The sequence below is a fragment of the Notechis scutatus genome, chromosome 4 (genome assembly GCF_049901735.1).
Source record: "Notechis scutatus isolate UNSWTSFEM ecotype Mainland chromosome 4, rNotScu1.2, whole genome shotgun sequence".
Taxonomy (NCBI): Eukaryota; Metazoa; Chordata; class Lepidosauria; order Squamata; family Elapidae; genus Notechis; species Notechis scutatus.
Window position 1 is genome coordinate 52,172,505 of NC_142012.1, and position 27,161 is coordinate 52,199,665.

General features: G+C 46.6%; 1 protein-coding gene across 2 annotated transcripts in view; it reads right to left on the minus strand.

Annotated features, from left to right (window-relative positions):
* The window catches only part of HTT (huntingtin), a 115,565-nt gene that overhangs the window by 45,748 nt on the left and 42,656 nt on the right, over positions 1 to 27,161 (minus strand). For both annotated transcript variants that reach the window (XM_087963448.1, XM_087963447.1), the window contains 19 exons: positions 27,031 to 27,141; positions 26,146 to 26,223; positions 25,670 to 25,893; positions 24,655 to 24,733; positions 22,160 to 22,321; positions 19,669 to 19,724; positions 18,712 to 18,860; positions 17,877 to 18,013; positions 16,978 to 17,094; positions 15,691 to 15,813; positions 13,882 to 14,120; positions 10,959 to 11,101; positions 9,205 to 9,415; positions 7,343 to 7,484; positions 6,091 to 6,270; positions 4,899 to 5,075; positions 3,463 to 3,539; positions 2,634 to 2,772; positions 1,689 to 1,811 (listed from right to left, as the gene is read on the minus strand). In XM_087963448.1, the coding sequence (XP_087819574.1) occupies positions 1,689 to 1,811; positions 2,634 to 2,772; positions 3,463 to 3,539; positions 4,899 to 5,075; positions 6,091 to 6,270; positions 7,343 to 7,484; positions 9,205 to 9,415; positions 10,959 to 11,101; positions 13,882 to 14,120; positions 15,691 to 15,813; positions 16,978 to 17,094; positions 17,877 to 18,013; positions 18,712 to 18,860; positions 19,669 to 19,724; positions 22,160 to 22,321; positions 24,655 to 24,733; positions 25,670 to 25,893; positions 26,146 to 26,223; positions 27,031 to 27,141 (2,667 nt within the window). The remainder of the gene's footprint in view (positions 1 to 1,688; positions 1,812 to 2,633; positions 2,773 to 3,462; positions 3,540 to 4,898; positions 5,076 to 6,090; positions 6,271 to 7,342; positions 7,485 to 9,204; positions 9,416 to 10,958; positions 11,102 to 13,881; positions 14,121 to 15,690; positions 15,814 to 16,977; positions 17,095 to 17,876; positions 18,014 to 18,711; positions 18,861 to 19,668; positions 19,725 to 22,159; positions 22,322 to 24,654; positions 24,734 to 25,669; positions 25,894 to 26,145; positions 26,224 to 27,030; positions 27,142 to 27,161) is intronic.

Sequence of the window (27,161 nt, forward strand, 5' to 3'; positions counted from 1 at the left end):
ACTAGTATAGTCCAAGTTAAGAGTCCTTGCAATATCTTTATCAGCCGATAAAGATATCTTCTCCTCCTCCGGTTTCACTCTCCAGAGAAACAAACGCTGGATATTCAGTAGAATTACGCAGTAAATCAGCAAACAGTAGCAAACAATAACAGTTCAGTCACAGGCACTCACAGTCAGTAATCACAGTTATTCTCAGTAACACACAGTAAGTCGCAGCAGCACACAGTTACAGACAGTAAGCTTTCCAGCTTCTAATGCTTCCTTATATTGTAACTTCTAACCGCACCCTTAATCGGCTAATTGCCTGCTGCATTGTGCTTAAAGTGATAAGCACTTAAACCATGATATCTAAGTTTTATATATTTATTCACCCAAACCATATTTGGTATCAATGTTATACCTAACACATCTTCTCAAAAGTTCCTTTTATTTGGATAGTAACTGGCACAACTGTGGAATCCCGAATCTGAAAGTTCTGGGCTTCCTTACAATAAGTAAAAACTACAAAACCCATCCCTTGCACCCATCATCACATCACATGGCCCAATCACCACCCTTCCCAACTTGAGACTTCCCTTCACTTATGCGCAACACAACCTGACCTTGAATCAGAAAAAGAATGTTATTATGTCTAACTAGATATACTGCAATGTATTTCCCTCTCCCACTTTCCCAGGCTCAGATGTGGCAGCGTGGAAGCATCTGGTCTCAATGTGGCTTCCAAAGCTGACACTAGGTGGAGGATATTGTAATATATTAAACATATTCAGAAGATAAAGGCACGAACATATGAAAAAACATACTAAATGAAGGACACCTGCATTTAAATGAAATATGTAGAATTAGAAGATCCAGCGAAAGGAAAATCTGGCAATCGCTGTGTCACATTCACAAGTTTGAAAGAATATTAAATATTTTCCACAGAGTGCTATTCGGTAAGGAAACAGGAAGAAATTTTGCTAGTGTTCAACTAGGGGATGTTGAACTGGATGCTCCGATCCCTGTGAAATTCCCACTCAGGCTAACATTCCAACTTCTGACAAGCGACTGCAGCAAAAAAAGCTGTAAAATTAGGTGTGACTCTCTTACTGTCCACCTTGCTTAGTAACAGAAGTTCTGGTCCCATTTGTGACCCTAGGTCAATGCTACCTAAAGAGCTCTGGTGGTGCAGTGATTAGAATGCAGGATTGCAGGCTGACTCTGCCCACTGCCAGCAGTTCGACTCTGTCTGGCTGAAGGTTTACTCAGCCTTCAGTCCTTCCTAAGTCGGTCAAAGAAGGACCCAGATTCTTGGGGCCAAGAAGTAGACTCTGTAAACCACTTAGGGCTGTTAAGCGGTATATAAGTCTAAGGGCTATTGATAATCCTTCTTCCTTCCTCCTTCCTTCCTTCCTTCCTTCCTTCCTTCCTTCCTTCCTTCCTGTTAGAATGCAGTATTGCAGGCTAACCCTGCCAACTGCCAGCAGTTCGATCCTGACCAGCTGAAGGTTGACTCAGCCTTCCATCCTTCTGAGGTTGGTCAAATGAGGAGCCAGATTATTGGGGGGCAAGAGGCTGACTCTGTAAACCGCTTACAGAGGGAGGTAAAAGCACCGTGAAGCAGTACAGAAGTGCTATTGCTATTCCTACCTGCCACTGTAACACAAAGGAGGGTTTTCCCCTCCTTCTTGGGACCACCTGTGCATTACCTGATGCATCATGAAAGGCAACAATTCCTGTTCAGGAAGCCGATACATCAATTCGGCACCTTCCGGAAGAGCAAAAGCTGATTTTGTGTAGCACTGGGACCTCACGAGTGAACAAAACCAATCCTTGCAGGGAAACAAAAAAGAGATAATTCAACAGGTTGTTTGCGTGATGACATGGCTGGCTACAAATCAACTATTCTGAATTTAAAACGCTTATTCAGTAAGCATTATCAACCAGCCTGACTTAGTGTTGTGGTTCGCCGGCAGCCTGTACGGACGGCAGTGGAATCGGACAGTGGGGAAGAACGGGGACCAGTCTGAGAGTTTGAAATGATTTAAAAAGAGTAAACACCGTTGATTGATAATAAATGGCTTCAACCAACCACTAACCATGAGTGAAAGAAAAGTTTTTGTGTTATCATTCATCTTCTCTGAAAAATGGCCAAGAAATCATAAATTCTGCCAGGGTATGTAAACTTATGAGCACAACTGTAGATAGGTAGGTAGAGATAAAGATAGATAAAGATAGATAGGTAGAGATAGATATAGAGATACAGATAGAGATAGAGATAGAGATAGATAGGTAGATAGATAGATAGATAGATAGATAGATAGATAGATAGATAGATAGATAGATAGACAGACAGGACAGACAGATATAGATAGATATAGATAGCTAAGATAGATAGCTGATAGATAAGATAGCTAAGATAGTTAGCTACGATAGACAGCTGATAGATAGCTAGATAGTTAGATAGCTAACATAGATAGATAGCTGATAGATAGATAGCAGATAGATAGATAGATAGATAGATAGATAAGATAGATAGATAGATAGATAGATAGCTAAGATAGATAGACAGCTAAGATAGATAGCTAAGATAGATAGAGTCAAGAGTCAATTTAAAAGGGGAGTGGATTAACAGGAAACCAATTGAGCCTTACTTTGTCTGGAATTAAAGTTTCTAGAGCAGGGTGATTCCCCCCATCCAGGGGGTGGGCCGTAACCAAAGGTGAAGGGCTAATGGTTTCCGGAGCCACCGTTAGACGAAACCGGTCCAAGAGTGAGTAGAGTCTTTGATGTCTTTAAAACAAACAAACAAACAAGCAAATGACTAGCTGTCTGCAAGGAATATAAATCCTTCCACTTCCCAACCATCCAGTCAGAGCTGAAGAAGCTTCTTGGAGGAGAAGCGAAACGTCTTCAAAATAAAGAAACAAGAAAGTCCAGTTGCCTCCTGCAAAAAGCACCTTTGGGACAACCATGGCCTGGAGGACTGATGATCTCTAGAGACTTTTAGTTTTACAATTTGGGACGAACACCCTTGGGATGGTGTGAGAGTAGGGATGGATTTCCAGAGGAGAAAAATTTCAGGCTACAAGAACCAGGAGCACCACTCCAAGCAGCCTCAATGGCTCTCTAAAAGGATGCAAATGACCAGCTGTCTGCAAGGAATATACATCTCTCGAGACTTTTAGTTATACAATCTGGAATGAACACCCTTGGGAGTAGGAATGGATTTCCAGAGGGGAAAAATTTCAGGCTACCATGACCTGGCTGAGTTGAGCATCTTTATAGAGTCACCCAACAATGAAACAGAAATGACCAGCACCCTCTAAAGTCAGTGATGAGTAGTGGAGTAAAATCCACAGGGGCTCCTTAGCCTTTTAGAGAAGGATTGAACGCAGGGATTCATTTTCAGGAAGCGAGGGAGGATAAAACTTGACAAATATTTGGCCACTTTCCATGCTGCAACAATCCATTGGGCATCACCTGTGGGCTAATCCGGCATTCTGCAGATATTCCTGGATTCGGTCCAGCTCTTCAACTGGCAACTGAGCCGTGCTGTTCTGCATTGAAAAAGAAAAAAGAAAAAAACAAGAAAGGCAGAAATGAAATGAGAAGGAAAAGCCGAAGTTGCCAACACTAACCGTAAAATACACTTTAACTTGAAAAAAAGACAGAATTTAAAACAACTCAGCTCGTTTTTGCTGCGGGACAAGTCACACCACTATCAAAGAAATGGTGGAGCAGAATCGTTAAAGAAAGAACAGAAAATGAAAATAATCTTTACATTTATTTCAAATCGTTAAGATAGAATTGTTAAATTGTCCTACAGCGAGTTGTCCCTCAGTGAGTTGGCCAATTCTGCCAGGAAGAGGACTCTGTGCCAGGCCAATAGTCCTTCTCCCAACTTTGAAATCGAATGTTGTGGCTGACCAATGGCCAGCGGAGCTGGCAGCAGACTCAGACAGTGAGGAGGTTGGGAAGGAACCAACCTCAGTCCTGGAGTCTGGGGAAGGCTCGGACGAGGGCTCTGCATCGGAGGCAGAGATGAGGCCAGGGCCGTCCGACAATTATTAGCTGCCTTCGGAGTCAGAGTTAAGTGGGGAAGAAGAACATCTGGAACCTGTTCCCAGCATGCACATGCACAGAGCTGCCAGAAGAACGGAATAGTTAAGGAACAAAGGCCGACTTGGGAGTAAAGGCTCAGGCAGATGGTAAATGGCCCCTCCCATAAAGAGGAATAAAGAGGAGCTCCTGAGCTGAAGAAGCTTCTTGGATGAGAAGCGAAACGTCTTCAAAAGAAAAAATACAAGAAAGTCCAGTTGCCTTTTGAAAACAAAACAAAAAACTTGGAGCAACCATGACCTGGAGGACGGAGCATCTCCATAGACATGAGGGGTGTGTGGTTTTCAGCACTCCCCCATCAGGCCGAGATGTGCATTTGGCCAGGTGGTAATGGGCGTTCATTAGATTTATACCCTATCCCACCTCCGGGAGCACAAAACAAAGTGGTGAGTTTAATTCTGCTTTTATGACTATTATTGTAAAACTCCTCATGGGTGACAGAAGAGCATCCGGCCAGTAAACTCTCAGCTCCATTCAGTTGCCCAGACTTTACCCCACAAGGGATTATGAGGTCATTAAAAGAAGATGAAGGTTGTATTTTTCATTTTATTTATCCCTGCAGACCCAAAGGTGCTTTTTCTGAGAATAACTGAGAGTCTCCACAGCCATTATGGCTGTCAGCCACCCAGAATTATGGGCAGCGTACAAATCCCGTCCCCCACTGGTCATTGAGGTGGGTTAGGCTGAGAGATAATGTCTGATGACTCAAAGCCCCATCAGGGCTGTAAGGAGGCAGATTAAATCTCGGCCTTCCCTGTGGCTGGCCCAGCACTCACCCAGACGACGCCACGGGTTACCTGTACAGATGCCGCTAGAAGCATTTCCACACGACGGCAAGCCAGGGTGTCCACCATGTGAGCCAGCACACGGAAGGGAGTTGAGAGAAGCTTGTCCACATACAAGACCAGCACAGCCCCTGACTGGCTCAGATGGATGCCCTCCAAACACTGCAGGGTCTTCTTCACTGCTGTCGGCTGAACCAGGGAGAAAAACCTCTTTTAGAGTCTTTTGTTTTCCAGACTAATCAAAGTATAAAAACATCTTACTTTATATATAAATTTATATGCAGATAAAAGTGTCATGCCCCTATCGGAGTCTGAATCCAAGTAGGAAGACAAACAGCTGACAGGGAGCGGGAGTGTGGCTCCGTTGGCTGTGGAGGAAACTGGGGAAGGGCAAAGTCCAGCTGGGCAGAGCAGGGGAGAGATAGAACAAGAGAGGGGGAGTTCAGTGGAAGACCCAGGCCCACCCCCTCTTCATCCGAGGGAATGCAGGGAAGAACGGAGAAGGGAGCAACATCGGTTGCATGGCTTACAGGGGAGGAAAGGGCCCTGATTCCCTTCATTAGCCACACGTGGGAATGAGAGTTTAAAAGAGACGCAAGCTGAGTGTAGCGTCTGCTGGGAGCAAATGTGACTTTATCTTGTGTTGACTTTGGTTATCTTTGTTCCTGACATCATCCCAACCGGGTTGAATTACTGCCATTCCTTCACATCTGGAACTCCTTCTCTTGCCCTGTCAGATTAATTACCTCAATTTGCCCTGATTGGACTTAAAGTTACAGTTTTTGTTGCCCATGTTTTGGACTTGATTCTCTTGCAGTCAAGGCTGTTCCTGGGAGAGATTTTCTCCAGCCCAGAAGGTAACCAGGACACTGGGGACAAAGTTGGAGCTAATAAAGGGACTCCTACTGATTATCTGACTGTGTTGCCTTCATGCCACGTCCTGGGTCATCACATAAAAGTATAAAAGCACCTCAATTTCTAGCCAAGTGCCTTAACCAGGACAGTTGACCGACTCATTTGTAATGGCCAAACGATCAACAGACATTATCTCCTGCTTCGGTAGCCTCAATATTTGAAGGGCGCCATTACCTTTAAAGACAAACCTCTTTTTTTTTTTTTTTTTACTGCAGAAAAATGAGGTGTGCTAGGCAGGAGAAAAACCACCGGAGAAGAGAAATCTCGAGAACCAAAGTGAAGAACTTACGGAGGCAAAATTCTCACAGCGGGACTGAATCGCCTGGATGAAAAGGCCACTCGCTGCCGAGTTTCGGTGAATGGCACTGATGAAATCCTGGACGGGAGGTTCATGAGACAGGCTGATGAGTTCTTGGACATGATTTACGGTCAGCCAGGTCAAGTGCTCGGAGTCGTGCAGGTTTTGGCACTGCGGTAAGAAATGGAATGGGTTCGCTCGAGCGGAAGAGAAGCAACAGGTGGGAGCCAATCAAGGAGAGAGTAGCAACCGAGAACGAAGGAGAAATTTCCTAACAATGAACAAATAACCAGCGGAACACCTTACCCCTAGAAGTTGTGGGTGCTCCATCCCGGGGGGGGGGTTTAAAGAAGAGAATGGACAACCCTTTGTGTGAGATGGTATAATGTCTCCTGCTCCAGCAGGGGTTTGACTGGAGGACCTCCAAGGTCCCTTCCAATTCTCTTATTCTTGTTGTGGCCCACCACAACAAGATTCGGACAGTGAGGAGGTTGGGGAGGAACATGTTGTGGTTCACCAGCAGCCTGTGCAGACGGCAGTGGAATCGGACAGTGGGGAAGAACGAGGACCAGTCCGGGAGTCTGGGGAGGACTTGGACGAGGGTCCTGCTTCTGATGCAGAGATGGGGCCAGGGCCATCTGGGAGTGGGGTGCTGACTCCGGAGCCCCTGGAGTCTGGCAGCAGCGAGACAGAGGAACCAGGGAAGCCACTTCCCAGGGGGCATATGCGAAGAGCTGCTGGAAGGCGAGAGCAGCTGAAACAAAAGGGGCGACTGGGGAGTAATGCTGGGAGGTGATTGCCCCTCCCATAAGGGATAAAAATCAGGCCAAGATGACGAAGTCTTTGCAGGAAGCAAAGTCGTTCGATTAGTTCAGAGTCATCCTTGAAGCTCTTTGTACTTTGGTTGGTTTTTTTTTCTAGTTCATTGGACACTTCTGTTTTTGGCAGCACTACACAGAAAAGAAAGGTGGGTGCTTATCTCGAGGGATTGTTTGAGATTCATTACCGGCTGCGAATGAAAACAATTCCCAGCATTGCAATAAAATAAGTCTTGTTTTTAAAAGAAGTGTGTGCGTAATTATGGTTTAGGAAGCCTTGGTCAGAACAGAACATGGGCCAGTCCTGGAGTCTGGGGAAGGCTTGGATGAGAGCTCTGCATCGGAGGCAGAGATGGGAGCCAGGGCTGCAATCGAGACTCATGATTTAATTGGGGCAACGGCCGGAATCCTGACACAGAGCTTACCACGTAGTCACAGAAAAGGATGAGGGATCCTTTCCGCACGATCTCGCGATTGCAGATGCTAAGTTTGGAGCCCCCGTCTTCATCGTGGGGATCTCCGCTGGGTTGAGGGCTGAGCAATTTAGCACTTGAGAGACTCTGCCTTCTGGAAGAGAAGGAAAATGGTTTTAAAAAACCCCAAAAACTACAAAATCCAGGAGTCAAGTTGCCAGAAAGAAAGAAATAAGAAACAGATAGAAGAATTTGCCAGGATAAATGCAGCTGGCTAGTAAAAAGTCCAGCAGCCAAGAACAGAACCAAAGGATGATTGGCTGGCCTAAGCTCAGCAGTGTCTCAAGGTTACACGATCCCCTTTTATAACCTTCTGACAAGCAAAGTCAAAGGGGAAGCCAGATTCACTTTACAACTAACAGAGTCGGCGTATCAGTGAGGTGGGAGGCATAGAGATTTAATTAAATAAATTTAAATAAAAATATACATACATACATACACCCAGGTGATCATCATCTTCTTTTAACGACCCCATAATCCCTTGCGGGGTGGAGTCTGGGCAACTGAATGGAACTAGCAGAGTGTCTACTGACCGGATGCCCTTCCTGTCGCCAATGCGGAGTTTTGTTCAGCAGATATGATCTCATTGTGCCCGGAGAGAGAAATATTTGCTGCTACCTAGGATTGAACTCACAGCCTCCTCATTGTTGAGGTGAGAACTCCACCTCTAGGCCACTCTAGATACACCTGGGCGATGCCATGGCCTAATTCTCAATCCATCCTACAGCATTGAACTAATACATTCTAGAATTTAGGAGTTGACAAAAGAAAAAAAAACTTGAGAGGTCTATATTTTGTACCAAACACCCCTCTGGAAACAAATCCTGCTGAACAATATATATGAATCCCAAATGTCCATCCAGCCTCTACCCGAATGACACCTTGGCCAAAATGTCCAGCCCGGCTGTAGCAAAGAAGACACCATGGGTGGGAAAACTGCCCCCCAGGAACCTTGGGGTTCCTCCCAATGAGACTTTCTAGATGATCCAGTTCTTAAGCAAGGAAGGTGAATTTTGAAAGGCGAAGCCGGAAAACAAGACATTTTTGAAGTAGCCGCTAAAATCGGAATTGGAGATAGCTTTCGGGAGGGAAAGAGTTTTTGAAAAGGAGGAATGTTTATACAAGAATATGCAAAGCAAGGGGCAGCATTTGAAATCACGAAGAAAACATTCACACTGCAGTGGCCCATCAGTGGCCAGCAGAGGTGGTGGCAGACTCAGACAGTGAGGAAGTTGGGGAGGATCATGGGCCAGTCCTGGAGTTTGGGGAAGGCTCTGACAAGGGCTCTGCATTGGAGGGAGAGATGGGCCAGGGCCGTCCGACAGTTATCAGCTGCCTTTGGAGTTGGTGATCAGTGGGGAAGAAGAACAGCTGGAGCCTGTTCCCAGTGTGCTCATGCGCAGAGCTGCCAGAAGAAGGGAACAGCTAAGGAACAAGAGTCAACTCGGGAGTAAAGCCACAGGTGGATGGTAAATAAAGAGGAGTGAAAGGGGAGTGGTGTTTGCAGGAGACAATTAGTTCAATTCATTAGGGTGAAGATCTGTTCCTGATTTCTTGCCGAGTAACTGCTGCTACAGCATGCCGTTTGGAAGCTATCAGCCTGGCAGCTCTCCCAGCCTGATAAAGGTCTGTAGTTGTGGAATCTCATGAAAGACTGTTTGCCGGGACTTTGCTGGAGAGGAATTCCCTTTAACCTCAATAAAAGGGGTTTTATTGGGACGAGGAGTCAGGCTTCGTGGTCCTGGGAAACCTAGGTCAGAACACACACACACAGGACAGAGAAGACCTGAAGAAGAGCTTAAAAACAGACTTACTTGGGGGTCTGATGAACTTCAGACCACCAGCAGGGACTGGTGTAGTTAACCAGCAGCAAGATTTGACACCAGAGGAGAACCAGGGATGGGTGGGTGGCTATCATGGACTTGACAAGATCATTCAGTCTTTCGAGGGTGTAGAAATGAGGACCGTGTGGTCCACTCTCGGTAAAAAGCTTGGTAGCTGCCACTGTGATTCTTCGGAACATCCCTGAAACAACGAAAGCATGGGAAAAACATCGTTACCAATCAGTCCCAATGGAGACCTTGGGGGTTCCCACTGAAATATTATATGTCGTCCTCAAATTACGACCGCAAAAATCGGAGCCCCCCCCCATTTTATGTCGCTGGCTGAGACAGCGGTTTAGTGAATTTTGCTCCGTTTTACGGCCTCTCGCTGCAGCTGCCAAGTGAACCCCTGCAATTTGTTCTTTTTTTGTAAAAAGATTTTTATTTTTTTCACATTTCAAAAACATCTTTTCTAGTGAACAGCATGATTCCAGGTTTTCACATTTCCATACAAACATGACCTTGGTTGCATATCCATCTTTCACATTTGATTTCATATCCTATCATTACACTACATATTTTCTATAAATTTTCTCAAGTACTCTAATATTCTTCCAACTTATTTTATATATTTTCTATTCATTTCTTATTTCTTTTTAAATAATTCTCATATCTTCATATTCATTATACTTTATAATTTTATCTGTCGCATTTGCAATTTCATCACATATTCTTATTTCATTATTCCAAAAGTTCCATCCTAATTCAAAAACTTTCCCCTATAATTACCAATTTGAGTGTACCCTATACATCATTTAATTAATTCCTCTTTAATTCATAATAATAATTTATCACAATATAGCCACTTCTTAATTGTCACCTTAAAAGTTAATAATAATAATCTCCTAACAACTACGTAACACATATACATTCTAGGCCAGATTCTGCATGGTATTTTCCCCTTCAGTTACATTAAATCATTTATAATTTCAAATAAACTAATCTATTCAACTGATCATAAAAACTGATGTTAATCTTTTTATAACAATTCTCATGTTTCCCCTGCAACCATCACAAATATGAGTCTGTTGCCAAAGGGTCCAAATTTTGGTGGCAAGAAGGGAGGTGTCATGCCCGTGGTAGAGTCGGATTCTGAGGGAGAGGAGGAACAGACGACAGGGAGTGGAGGTGTGGCTCTGGAGGTTGTGGAGGAGGCTAGGGAAGGGCAGAGGCCGGCTGGGCAGTCAGAGGAAGAACCAGGCCCATCCCCTCTGCATCCTAGGGCACGCAGGGAGGAATGGAGAAGGGCTTGGCTTACGGGAGAGGAAGCGGCCATGATCCCCCTTCATTAGTTGCGGCTGGGGAGAATAGTATATAAGAGAGATGGTTAAAACACAGCATTGCCAGAAGCAAACCGTGTGTTAGTTTGGGCTGAAGTTATCTTGGTTGGCATCCTTCCAACAGACTGTGCCTTGTTATCTCCTTGAATTTGGTAATTACTTATCCTGGTCCGTTGTGGAAATTTCATCATTCTAGTTTGGTTTTGTTATTTCACCTCTCATTAAGCTCATTAAGTTCGGACTGTATTGCTTTCTTCTGAAGACTACTTTTGAGTACATCTTATCTCCAACTGAGAATTATTGAACAGTGGGGCCAAGTTGGAGGCATTAAAGGACATTTATTTACATTTTGGATTTTGTTACGTTTGTGTTACACTCTGGGTCATCACAGGAGGTGAGCAGTACCTGATTTGAAGGTATGAATTAAGCACATGAGAAGGGTGCCCAGTTCCTGGCAGTAGAAGGTGTGTTGCTGTTCGCTCATCTCCACGTTCAATTGTTTGCTGGAGATATCTTCCAGAAGAATCCCCACCAGCTGCATTAGGAATCTAGAGAGAAAAAGAGGTGTTTAGAGGCCAGGCACGAAGCACAGAAAAATAAGATAAAGGTTCCCCTCCTTGCATATCCTTGCTAGTTGTTTCCAACTCTAGGGGGGGCGCTGCTCATCTCCGTTTCAAAGCTGAAGAGCCAGCGCTGTCCGAAGACGTCTCCGTGGTCATGTGGCCGGCAGGACTAAATGCCTTCAAAGGCGCACGGAACGCTGTTCCTTTCCCACCAAAGGGGTCCCTATTTTTCTACTGGCATTTGTTACATGCTTTCAAACTGCTAGGTTGGCAGAAGCTGGAACAAGTCCTGGGAGCTCCCTCCATGACTCAGCGCTGGGGATTCGAACTGCCGAACTGCCGACCTTTCCAATCGAAAAGCTCAGCATCTTAGCCACCAAGCCACCGCGTCTCCTATAGAAATATAGGACTTTGCAAAAAAAAAAGAGAAAGGGAAAAAAAAAAAAACCCAATATGCATAGCCAGCCCTGCGGTTACATCTATCTCCTTTGCCTTCTTCAAGGTTACATTGAGGATACAAGTAATCCTCGACTTACAACAGTTCGATTAGTGACTGTCCGAAGTGATGGTGGTGCTGAAAAAAATTAAAAGCGACGTAGGGCCATTTTTCACATGGACGGCCTTCGCGCCACGCCCCGTTGGTCAGGTGATCCAAATGAATTTTTCACACTTCATGGCCATTGCAGCATCCCCACACTCATGGGATTTACATCTGGATGCTCGGCGAGCGGTTCACATTTACGACAGTCACAGTATCCCAGGGTGGGGGGTGTCAAGTGATCCAGTGGTGGGATTCTATCAGTTTCCCTACCAGTTCGGTGGTCGTGCACTAACACATGGAGAACTTCTGCACTGAATACTGGTCACAAGGAAAAAGAACCATGCCCTCTAATGGCTGCCTTTTATATACACACCTCTTAAGGGGAATTTTACTCTCCCACCTTAAAGGGAAATACCCATATTCTGCTGAATCACTCTTCTTACATCAGCCAGACTTACATCAGCTTCACAGCATCGTGCAGCTACTCACTGCCGGTCAGTTCTTAACTCCTAATACCTTAACATGTGCAGCTTTCCAAACACCAGCTGAGGCTCTGCCGCACCAATCAGCTGAGAGGATAAAGAAGACGCAGGGGTGAGTGGGAGGGCCGATCCTGCACATTTCTCTTCTTTCTCCTCACAGTTGGAGCTAACGGGTAGCAATTTTTGCTACCGGTTCAGCCAAACCGGTAGCATTTTACCACCGATGTGATCCACTTTGGCAACCGTCTGACCAGCAAAGTCAACGGGGAAGCCCCATTTGCTTAACAAACCGTGTTACTAATTTGTGATGACCCAGGGTGGGATACAAAACAAACACAGTCACAGAAAACAGGTGAAGCCTCTTTTATTCCTTCACTTTGCTTCCAAGCTCCAAATATCCTTGATGGAAGACAAAAAAACGCCCACAGAGTTACATGAAGAAGGAAAAAAGCAACTCAAACCAGGCAAGATAAGGGCTGGAGGATGTCCCCAGATAACACACACTGGGAAGGACCACCAAACTCAGAGAGGAACCATAAACTAGAGATATTTACATGATTTGTTTCTAGTGTGTGCCAGTACGCAGGTCCAAACTCTTATCCAGTTGTCACACCTGCAGCCCATGAAGAGGATCAAGGCCCTCTCCTCCCCAGTAGACCATGTCTCTCCCTTATCCTCTCCTGTGTGTCCTAGGATGGAGAGGGGATGGGCCTGGGTCCTCTTCTGACTGCTCAGCCGGCCTCTGCCCTTCCCCACCCTCCTCCACCACCTCCGGAGCCACACTCCCACTCGCTGTTGGCTGTTCCTCCTCTCCCTCAGAGTCAGTCTCCACCAGGGGCATGACATAATTTGACATTTGCAGCGATTCACTTAACAACCGCGACAAGAAAGTGTTGTGGTCTGCCGGCAGCCTGCGGAGACAGCAGCAGAATCAGACAGTGGGGAGGAACAGGGGCCAGTCCGGGAATCTGGGGGACTTGGACGAGGGTCCTGCGTCTGATGCAGAGATGGGGCCAGGGCCATCTGGGAGATGTGCTGACTCCAGAGCCTCCAGAATCTGGCAGCAGCGAGGCAGAGGAACAAGGGGAGGCTGTTCCCAGTGCACGCATGCGCAGAGCTGCCAGAAGGCAAGAACAGTTAAAACAAAAGGGACGACTCAGGAGTAAGGCTTGGAGGTGATTTTCCCCTCCTATAAGACATAAAGGAGGAGCAAAGAGACAGGAGCCTTTGCAGGAAGCAACTTTGTTTGTACTGGTCGGTTTGAAGCTCTGTATTGAATTTGTGCTCCGTTTGGCCTCAAATAACTAATTGGACATTTAGTTGTTGGTAGCATTTCAAGGGAGATAAAGGTGCGTGCTGATCAGACTTATCCTGAAGGATTTTTGCAGACTTCCATGGGACTATTTACAAACTGTTTGAGACTCATTATGGGCTGTGAATGATTAAAATTCACAGCCGTTGAAATAAATAAATAAGGGTTTGGGGACTAATGTGAGTTTGTTAGTGTCTCCATCTTGGTCAGAACAGTAAGGCCGTAGAATGGGGCAAAACTCACTTAACAAATGTCTCACTTAGGAACAGAAATCTGGGGCTCAGCTGTGGTTGTGTGTCGAGGGCAACCTGTATATATTATCCTCCATTCCTTATCTCAAAGTCTTTATCTTTGTTTGTTTTTTAATGGTTGTTTTTAAAAAGCAAAAAGCAAAAGCAAATAGCAGCAGCTTATGATTAACAACCTATACCTAGAAAAGGTCTCCTCAGGCAGGAGCCGATCCTGCTCGTCCATGGGGATCTCCTGAGTGGGAGGAATCTTATTTCCGCCGTTCCGCAGCCGATGGATCGTTTGACAAGAGATTAGGTGTGGGGAAAAGGAGAGCTCCTGAATGCGGGAGAGGACAATGTCTTCGGTCGACTGGGAAATCAAGACCCGAAGGATTGCGAGAATGCCAGAGACCCATAACTGAACGGTGCTCACGGAAGCCTATTGAGAGGGAGAGAGGGGGAGAACCCCACAAAATATTCATTACAGAAATGAATTATATAAACACTGTATAAATATTCCTTCCCTCCCTCCCCCCCCCTCCCTTCTTTCCTTTCTTCTCCTCCCCTTCTCTTCCTTCCTTTCCTTCCACCCTCCCCCTCTGCTTCCTTCCCTTCCCCTCCTTCTACCCTCGCCTCCTCCTACCCTTCCCTTCCCACTCTCCCCTTTCCTTTCCTTCCCTTCCCTTCCTCTCCCTCTCCTTCCTTCCCTTCCTTCCCTTCCTTCCCTTCCCTTCCTTTTACGCTCCCCTCTCCTTCCCTTCCCCCCTCTCCTTCCCTTCCCTTCCCTTTCCCTCCCCTCCCCCTCCCTTCCCCTTCCGTTCCTTTCCCTCCCCTTCATTCCCTTCCACTCCCCTTCTCTTCCTTCCCCTTCCCTTCCTTTTTCCCTCCCCTCCCTCCTTCCCTTCCCTCCCTCCCCTCCTCTCCCCATTCTTCCTTCTCTTCCTTCCTCCTTTTCCTCCCTCTCCTTCCTTCCACCTCCTCTCCTCTTCCTTCCTCCCCTTCCCTTATGTTCATTTGCCAGAAAGAACACAGTTTCCCTGTAACGCCCCTTGGGTGAGTGACAAATCCAAACCCATGGCATATCCCCTCCCCCACTTCTGCCTACAAAGCCCAGGGGGGCCTTGCAGCCAAGACCCCTTTCTAGAGCAGAGGAGAAGGAGCTTTGCTGCTAAGCACGTGGGCAGCTATCGACTGACCCACTTCTCGGCAGGAGCTGAAGGTGCCATGAAGGCTGGTTTTGTCCTCCCCACAACACCCTTGCAAAGAGAAGGATGGGCGCAAAGGGCTGAGGGGAGGGGCACACACCCAAATCCTTAACCCCGGACACCCCAGGAAAGGAAAAAGGGCACCTGGGTTCGTGTTCTGACCTAGGCTTCCCCAATAGCACGAAGCCAAGTCCTCATCCCAATAAACCCCTTTAGAATTAATTTCCTCTCCAACAAAATCCCGGCCAACCATCTTTCAAGATAATGCTCAATTACAGACCTTTTGTCAGGCTTGGGAGAGTGGCCAGGCTGATATCTTTCAGATGCCACAATACTTGGCAAGCATGCCGGAGTGAACTAATTGTCTCCTGCAAAACCCCACTCCCCCTTCGCTCCTCTTTTATTTCCTATAGGAGGGGCCATTCACCATCCACCTGTGCCTTTACTCCCAAGTCAACCCTTGTTCCTTAGCTGTTCCCTTCTCCTGGCAGCTCTGTGAATGTGCACACTGGGAATGGGCTCCAGCTGTTCTTCTTCCCCACTGATCTCTGACTCCGAAGGCAGCTGATAACTGTTGGACAGCCCTGGCCCCATCTCTGCCTCCGACGCAGAGCCCTCGTCAGAGCTTTCCCCAGACTCCAGGACGGGCCCATGTTCCTCTCCAACCTCCTCCCTGTCTGAGCCTGTCACTAATTTCACTGGCCACTGTTGGGCCACAATAGTACATCCTGAGCCCGGACCGAGGGCAGCAAGGCCTCCGTCCCTCTCGCTAAACGGCTTCCTGGCCGGATTCCCCCTCCTTACCATGGTGTTGGGCGTCACAAACATGCTCCTCAGCAGCATGTCCACTGGGCGCAGGGCGGAAGGAGCCAGGATCTCAAACAGAGTGTTCAATATCCCCAGGGCTTCATGGGAATCTATCTGCATCTGGGGCGGTTGGAGGGGGAAAAGAACCAACAGACAGAATGGGATCAACAATGGCTGCAAATCAGCACAAGGAAAGGAGAAGTGAAAAAGAGAACTGTGTTTCACCGTACAGGCGGTCCCCGAGTTAAGACCACAGTCAAGACCACAAGATGTACGTTGCTAATTGAAACGCTGGTTAAACGAGTCCCTGCCCGTTTTACGACTCTCCTTGCCAGAGTTCATAAAACAAGACAGGTGGGTCCTCCAGTTATGACCACAATGGAGCCCAATAGCAACAGCACTTTAGACTTATATACTGCTTCAGGTACTTTCAAGCCCCCTCTAAGCAGTTTACAGTCAGCCTCTTGCCTCCACAACAATCTGGGTCTTCATTTGACCAAATTTGGAAGGACGGAAGGCTGAGTCAACCTTCAGCTGGTCAGGATTGAACTTCCTGGTTGTGGGCAGAGTTAGCCTGCAATTTGGCATTCTAATTACTGGGAGGGAGGGAGGGAAGGAAGGAAGGAAGGAAGGAAGGGACTAGCAATAGCACTTAGACTTATATACCGCTTAACAGCCCTAAGCAGTTTACAAAATGAGCTTCTTTCCCCCAACAATCTGGGTCCTCATTTTACCCACCTCGGAAGGATAGAAAGCTGAGTCAACCTTGAGCCTGGTGGGATTTGAACTGCCAAATTGCAGGCAGCCGGCAGTCAGCAATAGTAGCCTGCAATACCGCACTCTCACTACTGCGCCACCGCGGCTCAAAATGTTTGTGGCTAAATGAAGCATTTGTTAAGTGAGTCGCTGCCCCCACTGTACGACTTTTCTGGCCACCGTTCATAGTCCTCAACTTACAAAAGTTAACATAGTGACCGTTCGACGTTACAACGGTGCTGAAATAAGGGACTTAGGACCGTTTTCCAACATGACTTCTGCAAGCTTCCCCCACAGAGTCACAGGATCAAAATTCAAAACACTTGGCAACGGACTCGTGTTTTATGACGGGTCACAGTGTCGCCCGGAGCCTCGTGATTCGATGGGGGAAGCTGGATTCATTTAACAACCAGGCGATTCGCTTAACAAATGGGGTGAGAACATTTGTAAAATGGGGCAAAACTTCACAGTTTTTGCTGTGTACAGAAAGAGGGAATGTCTTCGCCGAGGGCTATTTGTGACCCTTACCTGTTGTTTGGCCAGCATCGGCAGGATGATGTCGGCTACCTGCCGTGACAGCCTCTTCCACTTCTCTTCGTTCTCTCGGTGGCACTGTTGCAGCACAAGGATGAACATCTCCAGCACCTGCCACCAAAGAGAAATAGCCATAGCCATGGCACTTCACACTGCTGTACAACTTCACGAGGCTTCCCATCCCTCTCTAAGCAGTTTACAGAGTCAGCCTCTTTGCCCCCAACAATCTGGGTCCTCGTTTTACCGACCTTGGAAGGTGGAAGGCTGAGTCAACCTTGAGCAGGTTAGGATCAAACTGCTGGTAGCCGGCAGAGTTAGCCTGCAATACTGCATTCTAACCACTGGGGAAGGAAGGAAGGAAGGAAGGAAGGAAGGAAGGAAGGAAGGAAGGAAGGAAGGAGGGAGGGAGGGAGGGAGGGAGGGAGGGAGGGAGAGGAGGGAGGGAGGAGGAGGAGGAAGGAAGGAAGGAAGGAAGGAAGGAAGGGAGGAGGAAGGAAGGAAGGAAGGAAGGAAGGAAGGAGGAAGGAAGGAAGGAAGGAAGGAGGAAGGGAGGAGGAAGAAGGAAGGAAGGAAGGAAGGAAGGAAGGAAGGAAGGAGGAGGGAGGGAGGGAGGGAGGGAGGGAGGGAGGGAGGAAGGAAGGAAGGAAGGAAGGAAGGAAAAGGAAGGAAGGAAGGAAAAGGAAGGAGGAAGATAGCCATAGCCCTTAAGACTTATATACCCCTTCATAGTGCTTTTACAGGCCTCTCTAATTTATATATCGCTTCATGGAGCTGGGTCAGAACATCTCCTGTTCAATCACTCAGGCACGCAGGCTTGGCGTGCTTGCAATAAATCCGCTGCCTGGAGTTGTGCGCATGTTCAGAGACACAGGTAAGTTACTGGGGGATTTTACCTGGTGATACTGGATCAGCCTCAACAACATTGAGACCACGACTTCCTTCTGGGTTTCGAGTTCTTTCCCGGCATCAGCTTTATTAGCTCCTCTTAAGATGAAGAGGTCATGGACGATGGGCTGCAGAGCCGGGATCGCTAAAGAAAAACAGAGGGTCGTTAGGACCGAAGACACCGGCTATCCCCATTCCTCATCCACAGATTCTCTTGGGCCCGAAACTTAGTTCTTAATTAACTCCCAAAGGTTATCCTGAAGCTGGAGGGATCTACTTTGGAGAACGAAGAGCAGAGGTGGTATTCAGCCGGTTCGGACCGGTTCTCCAGAACCGGTAGCAGAAATTTTGAGTCGTTCGGAGAACCGGTCAAACCCACCTCTGACTGGCCCCGCCCCCATCTCTTCTCCGCCTCCCATTGAGTCCCAGCTAATTGGCTGGGTCTTTCTTTGGTTGCCCTGCACAGGAGAACGGAGCTGGAAAGCAGGTCAGTGGGGTAGGGAGGGAATGGGACTTTGAGAGAGAGGGAAAGAGAGAGACAGAGAGAGGGAGGGAGACATACACACACACACACACACACACACACACAGACAGAGAAAGAGAGACAGGGAGAAAGAGAGAGGGAGAGAGACAGAGAGAGAGAGAGAGAGAGAGAGACAGAGAAAGAGAGGGAGAAAGAGGGAGAGAGACAGAGTGAGGGAGACACAGAGAGGAGAGAGAGAGAGAAAGATCCAGCAAAGTTGAAGCAGGACAATACATTTTGTTTTAAATTTTAAGTGCCTGCCATATTTAGCAACTCCTAGTGTGTGGAGTTCAGTTCCATGACTTCTGATTTCCCGTTACCGTGTGTCACTGCTTTCCTTCCGCTGGCCATGATCCCATCACACAGCTGAATAATTTTAGGAATTCCAATTATCTGCTTGGAGTGGTAGCGCTCATACGACAACAACACCAGGAAGAAAAAGACGCTAGGAATAATGGCTTCTGATTCCCTAGTGGGGGAAAGAAAAAGGAAAGAGACATGTTAGACTTCGTCCTCAGCATCAGAACGGGAGTATGAGTCATTCAGAGGGCACACTGGTTAGTTTGATCCTGACCGGCTCAAGGTTGAGGGTCGGCCTTCCCTCCTTCCAAGATCAGTAAAATGAAGACCCAGATTGTTGGGGGCAAAAGGCTGACTCTGTAAGCCACTTGGAGAGGGCAGTAAAAGCACTGTGAAGTGGTATATAAGTCTAAGTGCTATTGCTATCTTCCTTCCTTCCTTCCTTCCTTCCTTCCTTCCTTCCTTCCTTCCTTCCTTCTCATTTCCATTTCCTTCCTTCCTTCCTTCATTTCCATCCTTTTTCCTTCCTCTTTTCCTTCCTTTTCATTTCCATCCTTTTTCCTTCTTTCCTCCCTTTTCATTTTCTCCTTCCTTCCTTCCGTGGTGGCGCAGTGGTTGGAATACAGGATTGCAGTCTAACTCTGCCGACTGCCAGGAGTTCAATCCTGACTGGCTGCAGGTTGACTAGCCTTCCGTCCTTCCGAGGTGGGTGAAATGAGGACCCAGATTGTTGGGGGTAAATAGGCTGACTGTAAACTGCCTAGAGAGGGCTGGTAAAGCACTGTGAAGCAGGATATAAGTCTAAGTGCTATTGCTATATAAGTCTAAATTCTATTGCTATTGCCCGCCCTCCCTGTCTCCCTTACTTTTTGATGATGATGATGAAGAAGAAACAAGGCTCAGAATCACCTGTTAGTGTTAAGCCTCCATTTTGCATAAATATATATAAGGAAACATGCCTATGCTGGAACTTGTACCTGAATTGGCCGACTTCAATGTATTCAAACTGCTTTAGCACAAATCCAATAAATACCTGGAAGCCAAAAGAAACACCTGGATTAATTTCGGCAAACATCAGTGGGTACATTCTTATATTATCTCCATATAAAATTGGAATAAAACAGACCGTGACATCCGATGGGAAGAATAAACAGCTCTTAACTGGGTGTTTCATAACTGCCACTTATACTTATGTCAAAGAAAACAAAGCACAAAAAGAAACTGAACAGGACTTCAATTGTCAAATGTCTTGTTTGGATAAGGATGGAGACAAACCCTCTTAGGTTTGAGATCTTGAAGAGAAAAATATTTCTGCTTGCACAAATTTCCTTCCATTGGGAAAGAGAAAGAATAGGATAGGATAGGAAGGAAAGGAGAAGAGAGGAAAGGAAGAAGAAAAGGAGGGGAGGGAAGGAAGAAGAAAGGGAGGGAAAGGAAGAAGGTGGGGAGGGAAGGGAAGAAAAGGGAGGAGGGAAGGAAAGGAAATATGGAATGGAATAGAATAGAATAGAATAGAATAGAATAGAATAGAATAGAAAATATGGAATGGAATGGGAATTGGGATAGAGTCAAATCAAATAGCAAAGGGAAGGGAAGGGAGGACAGGACAGGACAGGACAGGACAGGACAGGACAGGACAGGAAAGGAAAGGAAAGGAAAAAGGAAAGGAAAGGAAAGGAAAGGAAAGGAAAGGAAAGGAAAGGAAGGAATGGAAAGGGAAAGGAAAGGAAAAGGAAAAGGAAAGGAAAAGGAAAGGAAAAGGAAAGGAAAGGAAAGGAAAGGAAAGGAAAGGAAAGGAAAAGGAAAAGAAATATGGAATGGAATAGGAATTGGAATAGTGTCAAATCAAATAGAACAGAATAGAATAGAGAGGGAATAAAAGAGAATAGAATAGAATAGAAATTAGAATAGAATAGAATAGAATAGAATAGAATAGAATAGAATAGAATAGAATAGAATAGAATAGAATAGAATAGAATAGAAGGAGGAACAAGAATAGAATAAAGGGAATAGAATAGAAAATATAGAACATAGAATAGAATAGAACAGGGAACAAAACAGAACAGAACTTGGCAACTGTGATTTGATCTACCTATTAGGTTAGTCTTTAGACCTTTTTTTGCAGTTGTTAAGCGAATAAGCCAGTTTGAATTTTTTTGGCACCTCCATAGTACATTGATACAGTATATCGTTTCAATCAACTCTGTTACTCAAGCTTTAAATAGGTAGGTTGGGGGATGGGAGGCAGGAAGCGAAAGGGGATTATGTGATCCCGGGGACAGTGCAGCCATCATAAACACGAGGCAGTGGCCAAGCGTCTGAATTTTGATCACGTGACCACACGAGACGCTGCAACGGTGTGAAAAACTACAAAGTTACAAACTACAAAGTAGTCTGAAAAACGGACGTCAGCGATTGTTTTCCGGTGCCATCGTAATTTTTAGTGGTCGCTAAATGAACTGTTGTTAAGTCGAGGAGTCCGTGGACTAGGGTTGTGGAATGGCTTGAGATGTTGCAGCTTGCCTCCAGGTGACCACACCTTTCCTTGAGTTTCCATGCGCTGAAGGACCAAACCCCACACGATGATTCGGTTTCACTAATTTAGTTCACTTATGACTACGTAGCAATTCTAGGCTGCTTCCTTTTTTAATGCCGCCCTTTGATTTTGGCTGGGTTTTTTTCTCCCACAATAGGCTGTGATCCAGAGCAGTGGTTGGGGACCACTGGTGGTCCGCAAGAAAATTTTGGTGGTCCGCAGAGAAATGCTACCCCCAAAGCATCCCCCAAAGCAATTAATCCAGGCTGCGCAGGAACATAAGGCTGTGCCACCCCCACATGGCCCACGGGAACACAAGGCTTGCGCTGCTTGCATTGTGAACAACATGATGGAGTGAGGAGGGAGAACTTTCCCCATGCGCCCCACGCACCTGGCCTGGCCACCGGGCTGCTTCTTTCCACTTCTTTCTTCTTCTGCTTTTGGCTGCACGCAAGGAAATCAGCCAAAGTCTTTCTTTCTCTCCCCCAAACTCCACCAGAAATGAGTCTTTGGGACCTTGCAAGGCCTCCTACTCCAACAGGCTGCGCTGGCAAAGACTCATTTCTGGAGGAGTTTGGGGGAGAGAAAGAAAGACTTCTGCAGCTTCTGCGGCTTTCCTTGCATGAAGCCAAAAGTCTCTCTCTTTCTCTCTCTCTCCCACTAAGAACGGAGCTGGAGACGGTATCCTGCGATCCCAAATAAAGAACGATCAATCGGTAGGAAAACGGGGTGGGGAATTTTCCTGCAGACAGTTTTGGGGGATCTTCCTGGGGTCTTTGGTCCATGGGATTTAAAATTATGAGTTTGGTGGTCCCTGAGGTCCAAAAGGTTGGTGATCCCTGATCCAGAGCACGGAAGGAGGGGGGGGGACTGGCTGCAGAAGAAGACCAGCTGCACTCTTGTGCTGCAGCAACAAGAGTCCGAATACTCACTTGGTCAGAGTCCAGAAGACAATAGTTGACCCGCAGCTGGACCAGCTGTGCGAGAAGGTCCAAGACTTGTCTCTGCAGTTGGACAGAGGTGGTGGTGGTGTATTGCTTCAGCGCTTTGATGACCAGAGGTTCAAATAGACGGATGTGATTGTGGATGATATTCTTAAAAGGAGAAAGAGAAGAGCAGTGGGACTAAGGGCAAAAAGAAAAGCAGGAAAGAATTGGCCTCCCGTCTTCAAAGCCCCCAGAGGATCAGCCCACCACTGTAACAGCAGCAAGATCTAACAGACTCATGGGAAGCTCTGTGGGGGCCACCCTGTGATGACCCGGGGCGTGACACAAAAACAACCAAGTCACAAAGATAGAATAAAGTTCCTTTAATGCCTCCAACTTGGCCCCAATGTCCAATTATTCTCAGCTGGAAATCAAACTCTTAAAGAAAACAGTCTACGGAGGGAGTAAATGCAGTCCAAACTCAAAGTAAAGTTAATTCGAAATAAAAAAACCAAACGCAAACCACACTGAAGGAATTACTACGGCAGGCACAGATGATTAATTGTGGACTTCTGCCAGATAACGCAGCCACCCCAGTTGGGAGGAAGCCAAAACACAGATAAGCTCCGACAAGGATAAAACACTGGGCCATGCGCAGTTTGTCCTTATAAACAGTCCTCACAGCTGCATCCCATGAAGGGGATCAGGGCCCCTTCCTCCCCCATAGAGCACGCCATTCATGTTTCTCCCTTATCCTCTCCTCCCTGCATGCCCTTGGCTGGAGAGGGCATGGGCCTGGGTCTTCCTCTGACTGCCCAGCCGCCCTGTGCCCTTCTCCAGCTTCCTCCACAACCTCCGGAGCCACACTTCCACTCCCTGTCAGCTGTTCCTCCTCTTCCTCGGAGTCAGTCTCCAACAGGGGCATGACACACCTTGTTTTTTAAAGTGGCACCTTTCTTATTTAGATCAGAGGTAGTATTCAGCTGGTTTGGACCGGTTCTGGAGAACCATTAGTGGAAATTTTGAGTACCCCCTCTGACTGGCCCTGCTCCCATCTATTCTCTGCCTCCCATTGAGTCCCAGCTGATCGGCTGGGTCACCTTTGGTTGCTCTGCACAGGAGAACGGAGCTGGAAAGCAGGTTAGTGGGGTGGGGAGGGGATGGGGACTTTGTAGTAACCTTCCCCTGCCACACCCACCAAGCCACACCCACCAAGCCATGCCCACAGAACCAGTACTAAAAAAAATTGAATCCCACCACCGATTTAGACTTCTTCCACAGGTAGTCCAGAAGACAAAAAATTACCTGCAAGATCTTGTAGTTTTGCCAGATATTAACAGAATAATAGAGGTGGGGGGGACCTTGGAGGTCCTCTAGTCCAACCCCCTGCTCAGGCAGGAAACCCTAAACCATTTCAGACAGATGGCTGTCCAATCTCTTCTTAAAAACTTCCAGTCTTGGAGCATTCACAATGTCTGAAGGCAAGTCGTTCCATTCATTTAACTATTCTAACCGTCAGGCAATTTCTCCTTAGTTCTAGGTAGCTTAGATTGGAGGAAACCCCTTTGAGGTGGAAAATGGGAGATGCCCAGAGAAAGATAGAGGAATTCTACCCTCAGTTGCATGGACAATATTTAGTGGTGAGATTCACAATAATTTATTTCAAGATTCTAGACCAGGGGGACTTCAAACCTGGTAGCTGTTAAGACTCGTGGATTTCAACTCCCCTGCCCCAGAATTCCCCAGGCAGTTTAACCATTATAGCTGGCTGGGGAATTCTGGGAGTTGAAGTCCATGTCATGCCCCTGGTGGAGACTGACTCTGAGGGAGACGAGGAACAGCCGACTGGGCGTGGAAGCGTGGCTCTGGAGATTGTGGAGAAGGCTGGGGAAGGGCAGAAGCCGGCTGGACAGTCAGAGGAGGACCCAGGCCCATCCCCTCTCCATCCTAGGGCACGCAGGAGAGGATAAAGGAGAGAGGTGGTCTCCTCTGGAGAAGAGGGCCTTAATCCTCTTCATGGGCTGCAGCTGTGACAACGGAATAAGAGTTTGGACCTGCGTACTGGCAAACGCTGGAAACAAAGCATGGAAATATCTCTAGTTTATAGTTCCTCTCTGAGTTTGGTGGTCTTTCCCAGTGTGTAGTTATCTGTGGACATCCTCCAGCCCTTATCTTGCCTGGTTTGTGTTGCTTTTTTCCTTCTTTGTGTAACTGTTTGTGTGGGAGTGTTTTTGTCTTCCGTCAAAGATATTCGGAGCTTGGAAGCAAAGTGAAGGAATAAAAGGGGCTTCACCTGTTTTTTTGTGACTGGGTTTGTTTTGTATCCCACCTGGGTCATCACAGTCCACAAGTCTTAAAACTGCTGGGTTTGGAGACCCCTGGCCTACTTTTAAAGAAAATATACCCTGCCCCAGATAAATATTTGACGTATTTCTCTTACAGTTATCTTAAAAAAAAACCACACACACACACAGCAAGCAACATGTGCTTTGGGTTTGTACCTTGTCAGCACGGTGCTTGGCCATATTCGTGGTACCAGTTTTCAGCTGCGCGGAAACTTTTTGCAATATGTCAAACCAGCTATGAAAGCAAACATGAATACAGGGTTAGGATTAAGCGTCCATGATTCACACAACAAAAGCAATTTAACGGGAACTGAGCTAACAGAAGCAGCTCCTGCCAGGTGTGAGACAAGCTTGGGCTTGTAAAGCAATTTTGGGCTATGTCTGTTTTTATTTATTATTTATTTGTACTGCCTATTTCCTAACTGATGTCTCCCTTGGTTTTCCCCATTCTGAGCACATCCCTGAAAAAAGCCTCACCCTGGCTAGGTTAATAATCCCTGCCATTTTTTTTCCATTTCATTTCGTTTAGTGTGTTATCAACGAATCTTACAATCCTCAGAAACAGATTAAATGAATAAATGCAACAGGCCCAGCAACTTAATGCAACTTAAGATATGCTTTTAAGATGAATGTAAAAATAAAGTAGCATTTGTACGCCGCCTTCCCCAAAACATCTCTAGGTCACTGGTGGGATTCAAAAATTTTTTTACTACCGGTTCGGCCGAACTGGGCTGAATTGGTAGAATACCACCACTGCTCTAGGAATCTTAAAACTCTTGGCATAGAAACAGCCATAAAACCTTTATAATCCCAACATCTTAAAAGTCTAGGGCAGTGAAGAGACTTTGCAATTTTTAATTTTTGCTTCCCTGAAAAGGGCTCCTTTTCCTTTCAAAATAGAGAATTATTTGGCAACTGCTTTTTGCATACATTAAAATTTAACTGGATCAGGCTCTGGTATTTTAGGTATTTAGTATTTTAGTATCTTTTAAAGAGAAGAGTTGGAATGTACTTCCGCTTTCAAGACAATTACTAAAAACAGGCATAGCAATGTTTTATGAGTTAACACACTAAGCGAACTGTCGCAAATCGAGGACCACCTGCGTCTCAACCACTCTAAGCACGATGGCAAAGCAAGCGGCCGGTTCTGGAAGGAAGTGTCTCTTCTCACCCCGAGGTGTCGCGTTCCTGCTCGGCCTGCATCATATTCCGCAAACTGGCATCGGCCAGGGCCTGGGTGAACTGCGTGTACGGAGCCATGAAGCAGCAGTGGTAAAGGCCTGGGCGCAAACTGGAGGAGCCCAAGCGCTGGCATTTGCCCTGAGCTCGGCAGGAGTTGGAAGACCAGCTGTCAAACTGCGAGGCCAGGTTGGTGCCGAACAAGGTCTTGAGTAACTGGGGAAAGGGAGGGAAGAAGCAGCTTTGTGAAAAGAGAGAGAGAGAGAGAGAGAGAGAGAGAGAGAGAGAGGAGGAGGAGGAGGAGGAGGAGGAGGAGGAGGAGGAGGAGGAGGAGGAGGAGGAAGAGGAGGAGGAGGAGGAAGAAGATATGGAGGAGGAGGAGGAGAAAAAGAGATGGAGGAGGAGCTGACTCAAGGGAGAACACTTCCCTGAGAAAGGCGCACCCACACGTGTTTTAAATATCGTTACCTGCTGAACACACACAGTTGCCATGACTGGCTCTTTGTTGAAACAGGATTTCAGGTAACAGAGAATTTCTTCCACGTACTGAAAACAGAAAGACAGAATTAGGTGTTTGGACAGACAGCACTGAGAGCAGGCTGCAGAACAAAACGAATAGTAAAGTACGGGAAGTTTCTTGAAGGAGGACACTTCTAGGCATGTCCTATTTTTCCCACTGCTGCAACCCTGTGAGGTGAATTCAAAGCTCTAAACTGGGTTAATTATTAATCTATCTATATAAAAGCGAAAGACCCCCTCAGGCATCATTACAAAATCTCCAGAACCGTAAAGCCTACAAACTTGAAATTTGGCACACGTGTTCCTCTTGGCTTCTAGGGGCTCACTAAGAAAGGATTCTTCCAAATGGCCATCAGAGCATTTAGAGTATTTCCTATATGATTATTATTAACTGTGATGCTAAGGAGTTCTACTCCCCCTCCCCACCTGAAAAGAAATCTCTTCCAAAGGCAAAACACAAGCAGAGAGGAGTTTAAGTTTCAGTTTTATTCTCACAGCAGCAAGCAGCTTTAGTACAGAACAGGTGAGCTAAGCCACGCCCAGGCTCCTTGCTGTCTCCTTGCTCACACAGCAAATACCATTTCAGTTTCCAAACAGCCCTCAACTCACACACTGACAGGATGCTAGCCAGAGGAATACTGATGGATGCTGATAGGCAGAGGCAGAATTCCCCCCCCCCCCTATTTTCTTCCCCCAAAACTAAGCCCGACCACATAGCTTTGTAGCGAAGCATGGGTATCCAGCTGGTTAACATTAAATTATGCTTTCATATGTTCCTCTAATTGATCCAGCTTAAGAGACATTTAAAAACACCGTAATCCAGCATGAACCCACCTTTCCAATGTCTTGTAGAGTTGCCAGTTCTAAGATCTGAGACAGAACGTCCAAAGCTGACCTCAGGAAGGCACCAAACTTTTCATTGACGTTTTGGAGATCGAGTGTAACCTTACCAAATAAAGAAAGAA